The 5,051-nt window shown below is 61.3% G+C and overlaps 1 protein-coding gene across 1 annotated transcript; it reads left to right on the forward strand.

Moving 5' to 3' along the window:
* Positions 1-6: 6 nt before the first annotated feature.
* LOC125613136 lies at positions 7-3,722 on the forward strand. Its single transcript, XM_048792516.1, has 2 exons — positions 7-2,205; positions 2,388-3,722. The coding sequence occupies exons 1-2, from the start codon at positions 1,883-1,885 to the stop codon at positions 3,031-3,033; spliced, it is 969 nt and encodes a 322-aa protein (XP_048648473.1). The 5' UTR covers positions 7-1,882; the 3' UTR covers positions 3,034-3,722.
* Positions 3,723-5,051: the final 1,329 nt, after the last annotated feature.

Below are 5,051 nucleotides of genomic sequence, written 5' to 3' on the forward strand. Positions count from 1 at the left end.
GGAGGCACCCCTCTGCCGGTTCCCTGCTCACAGGCTTGGCAGTGAATCTTTCCAAATGGTGCTGACCTCAGCCTTCTGCCCGAACCTCCCTCCTGAGTCTGGTGCCACTTCCCAGGCCCGGCAAGCCCCTAGGAGGCACCCGTGTGGCTCAGCGCCGGCCACAGGCAGAGTGACCCAGCCTTTGCAGAGGAATGAGTGGCCCTTGTCCGGCGGTTGAGTGGAGATGGCCAGCGTCCGGGGGGCCTCAGCTGCTCCAGCGCCGTCCCCTAAACCAGCCCAGTCCTCCTGTGTCTGCCAGCCTCTGCCTGCCTCCCACGCGCTGGGTTCCAGGGGGTGGAGGCCATGTGACCGAGTCACAGCTGCACCTCTGCCTTGAGGTGCTCACCTGCAGACAGCACCAAAGGGCCGAGAAGGGCACAGCTGTGCACGGGCAGCGAGGCGGACCTGGGGCTCCTGCCACCAGACAACGGCTCCCGCGCGCCCCTCCCCGCCACGAACCCGACAGCTGATGCCGTGGCCCGGGGCATCCGCCCCAAGTTCTCAGTAGCTGGCTGAGCAGCCCTGCCCAGCTGTGCTCACACTGGGCTGCCGGAGGGGCGTCCTCTAGCGCCGTACAGCCAACTGGGCCAGCTGACCAGGATGCCCAAATCAAGGGGGCAGCTGCTCAGTGAGCCCTGATCAGGAGACGGGCAGGGTGGGGTGGGGTGGGAGGACAATCATAGGCCTCATGGATTGGACAACAGACAAGGGGCTCCGACTGGTCCACTGGCTGGGCTTGGCTGTCCCACCTCCCTGACCTCAGCCCCCACAGGCAGCAGGAAGACCCAGATGATGATGCGCCTGCTCCCCTGGACAGTCAGGGCCTACAGCCCCGGGCCCTGGGCCCCGGGCCCTCACGCTGCCTCCCTGTGAGAGCCGCCTCAGCACACGGTCCCTGTCCCGTGAAGATGCTTGTGTCCACCTGGTGGGCAAGGCCTCTTGTTGCCTTTTAAACAGCGGAAGGGAGATTCGTGTAGCAAAAATTTAACCATTTCAAAACACACAGTTCACGGCACTTAGTGCAAATGCCCCTGTCCAGGCGTGTTCCCAGCCCTGGGCTCCTGTGCGCTGTGCGTCAGGGAGTCAAGGAGGACGCCTGGGGAGGGCCTGTGGTGTGTGGACAGTGTGTGTGCCAGCGTGGGAAGCTCTGGGTCAGCCCCGTGCTCTCCAGGTACAGTGCCGCCCCTCCCCCACGCCTGCCAGCCCGAGCTGTTTATTTGTTCTCATCAGGGGACAGTGAGTGACATTTAGGCTGCTAGAACCATTTGGTTGTGACAGAGTGGACCTCCCCTCCCCTCACCTCCAGGGGAGCTTGGCACCCCATGAGCAGAGAGGCTGGTACAATGGCTTCCCTCCTCCTGGAGGCCAGCTGGTCTGGATTCCTGGGACAGGGACAGGGCGGGGACAGGGCAGCTTGGTGGGTGTGTTGCCACTCCATGTGGGGGTACTGATCCCTGCAGCTCGGTCGGATCCTGGCCCCTCTGGGGAAGGAACTTCCTGACTTTGGCTGGTGGGATGCGCGGGGAGGGCTGGGCACGGTCAGGATTTCAGCCGGTGCTACCCAGAAGAACCCCCACCGCTGGACACGCTGGACACGGGAGAGTGTCGCCTCTTCCCTGGGAGGTGAGCCATAAGGCCGGCCTAGAAGCCTCCATGCAAGAGCACAGAGAGAACTACCCTTGAGAGAGCAGTTCAAGGGACCCTGCCTCCCGCCGCCTCCGCCGTCCATCCTGGGAATGTCCCGGGTGATCTTGGAGGGCCGTGCTGTGTGAGAAAGATGTATGCGTAAATAGCAGATGCGCATGAGCCCGGGGGATGCGTGTCCCTCCTGGGTGGCCGGGGCATGGGAAGGGTTGGGCCTCTGGTTTCACCTCCAGGTCCAAGTCCCCTGAGTGAGTCTGAGGACCGCGGCCCTCTGAAGGAGTCCCATCCTCCCTTCCTCCCTGCCTGCCTCTCTCTCCCCTCCCCTCTGTCCCCTTCCTCAACGCCTAGAATAGAACTCACAGGAGGCTTCTGCACACGCGTCTCAATGACACCATCAAACAACCCGTGTTGGGGAGCCTGCCTGCCTGCAGCAGGAGACCACCCTCAGCCGAGGCCAGCGACCACCACGAATCCCACCTGGGGCCCATCTTCCTGCATTTCAAGAAAATCCAGGAGTTCAAGGTGAAATTGCCTGTTTTTACACAGCTGTGGCCCCCAGAGCTTAGATCCAGGGGAATGAGCATAGCAGTAGCTGGTCAGTGTCCAGGGCAAGGCCGCCCAGGAGGCTTCCTGGGACAGTGTCCAGTGGGAGGAGCCAGGCTCCAAGTGCCTCGTCCAGCTGCCCCACCCTGCTTCACCAACAGGCAGAGTCACCTGCTGGGTCCAGGTGCAGTCCTACTGCCAGCCACCGGCAGGGGTGGCCAGCCTACCACTGGACCTGGAGGACGTCACCCCTTGGCCAGCTGGACAGGATCACTATGGAGTGACCTGAGAAGTCTCCAGCTGAGCAGTCACTGCCAGCTTCAAAAACGCCCTCCTGCTGTCCTTGTGGTCATTTTGGTAATAGATGTCATTGAGAAGAGTGGGCACTTCAGTTATGACCACGTGGGTATCAGTTATTGCCGCGGGATACCGGTCTTGCGGGTCGTGTTGGCTAACTGGACAGCAGGTAGTTTTCCTGCTGACAGAAATGCAAGTACTCACCCACCTGCTAACTCCCGGGCCTCCGAGGGAGCTGCCTTCTCCCCAGGGCCAGGGAACCTTGGTGGCTCTGTGTTTTGGGGAGCAGCAGCATGGCCTGGGAACTTGCAGAAGGTGTGGAATCTCGGGCCCCGCCCACCTGAGTCAGAAGCTGTGCTGGACACAGGTCACCACTCCCTCTGCCAAGGACACCTGCTCGGCCCAGGGATTGGGGTACTGTGTTGCAGGCAAGCCATGGCTCTCAGATGGGCAGATACCAACAGTGAGTGCCAGGGGCTGATGGGCAGCCAGAAGAGGGCCCAGGAGTAGGTCCCAGGGACCCTGACGTTTAAGGGTCTGGTGAGGAAACATGGCCCTGCAGGGGGTACAGGATGTGGGGAGCAGCCAGACCACCCTCACTCTCAGACCGTCTGTGGCTCATTCGGACTGGAAGCTCTGGGTGGACAAGGGTGGGTCCTTCACATTCTGTTATATCCCCAGAAATAGGCATATAACGGGCACAGGTGCTGTCACTGAAGAGCTGGTAGCTGACAAGGGATGAAGGGGTAAATACCGAGCTGTCCACCATGACAGGCTGGCAACAGGGCCAGCCTGAGCCTCCATCACGTGGGCCTAGCACCCGCACCCAGGAGACTCGGCCACTCCATCTCGAATCTCAGCGGAAACAGATGGGGAGGGCGTTCCAGGTGTGGCCAGCTGTGACAACGAGACCCCCCAGGGCCAGCCCCCCCCCCCACGTCCCGCACCTCTGCCTTGGGGACCCGCCTGTTTTGCATGGTGCTTTCCCCTTGTTTGAAAACCATTTTTATCTTGGATCAAAGAGACACAGTTGGCGCTCCTGTGTCAACGCAGATACGAGCGTCCCCTGGGTCCCAGCTCATCACTGGAGCCATGAACCAGGTTGAGTTAAAAAAAGCAAAATGTGTCCAGCTTGATAGCTGGCTGGCGGGCCGTGGAAAAGGCCGAAAATAAACACTGCAGGCCGATGACTTCCGTACCCTCTGTGGCTCCGTGCCCAGGGTGGGGCCAGGACAAGAGGGCAGCCGCAGGCACACAGCGCAGTGAGCTCCTGGGGTGGCGGGACAGGGGTGGGACATGCAGGTGGAGCTTGGCCCTTCGTGGACATCACGGACCTCCCGCCCAGATGGGCACTCCATGCCGGTCCTGCAGGCTCCGGTTTGGAGAACGCCCACCCGCCACCTGTGTGGCTCCTCTGGGAGCCGCGCTCTGCAGGGTGGGCCCCTGACCTGCAGGTCGTTTTCCTTGTTGGTTTTTCTGGCACCCACGGTGGTGGGCACTCCTCAGAGGCCCCGCACCACGTGTTCTGAGGAGGCTTCTGACTGGACAGCGGGGCACCACCCCGCTCCTTAGAGACTGCTTGGCAGCTTCACGGGTGCAGAGGAGGGCTGCGTGACAGGGGCTGGCCTTGGTGACTCTCTCGGCCCCTCTCGCCACCTGTGTGTGACAGGCGCCCTGGCCATCTCTGCTCACCCTTCTCCCGGGGGGTGTTTCCTTGGAGTCAGCCTGAGCTGACTCTTTCTCCTGTTTTTACTCATCTTTACCCTAAGCACTAACTATCAGTGTGGGTTCTATAAATCTTTCTTAGAATTCAAAACAACTAAAACTGTCACAGGGTCACATGTGCACAGCTGGAATGGCCCCTGCCTGGCGAGCGTGGGTGACGTCTGGGGCTGCCGCGGACCTGTGACGTCCCAGGCCTGGAGCCCTTCCTCCACTTGCTTGTGTCCAAGGCTGGTGCTGCTCAGGATTTGAAGTGCACTTATGGTGTCCCCTCTCCTCGGTGACACGTCCCTGGACATGCTGCCAGATTTTCTATAGAATACAGGTTGCCCAAAACATTGATGCGCACCCTGTGTGCGCAGGAGCGCGGCCCGACACCCCGTGCGCCTGACCCGACCCAGCTTTGTTCTCCACGTGGCTCCACCCGTGGGAGGCCACAGTTTGCTCGTGGCTGCCTGCCTGCCTGCCTAGGGCAGAGCCTGGCCTGTGTCAGGTCCTCAGTCCCCATTAGTGGAACAAATGTGTGGATGTGGGGACATGAAATGGGTCTCTGCCACCCAGTCTCCAGGCCACTCTGGAGCCAGTGTTTTAGACGGCTTTAGCACTGCTGTGACCAGAAGACCCCACAAGAGCAACTCTAAGGAGGGAAAGTTTATTGGGGGCTCAGGGTTTCAGAGGCCTCAGTCCATCCAAGGCCGACTCCATGCTCTGGGCCTGAGGTGAGGCAGCACATCCTGGGGGCTGCAGAGGACAGCTGCTCGGCTCCCCGCAGCCAGGAAGCAGGGAGGAGGGGGAGGGGGCACAGG

Source organism: Marmota marmota, unplaced genomic scaffold (genome assembly GCF_001458135.2).
Source record: "Marmota marmota marmota unplaced genomic scaffold, marMar, whole genome shotgun sequence".
Taxonomy (NCBI): domain Eukaryota; kingdom Metazoa; phylum Chordata; class Mammalia; order Rodentia; family Sciuridae; genus Marmota; species Marmota marmota.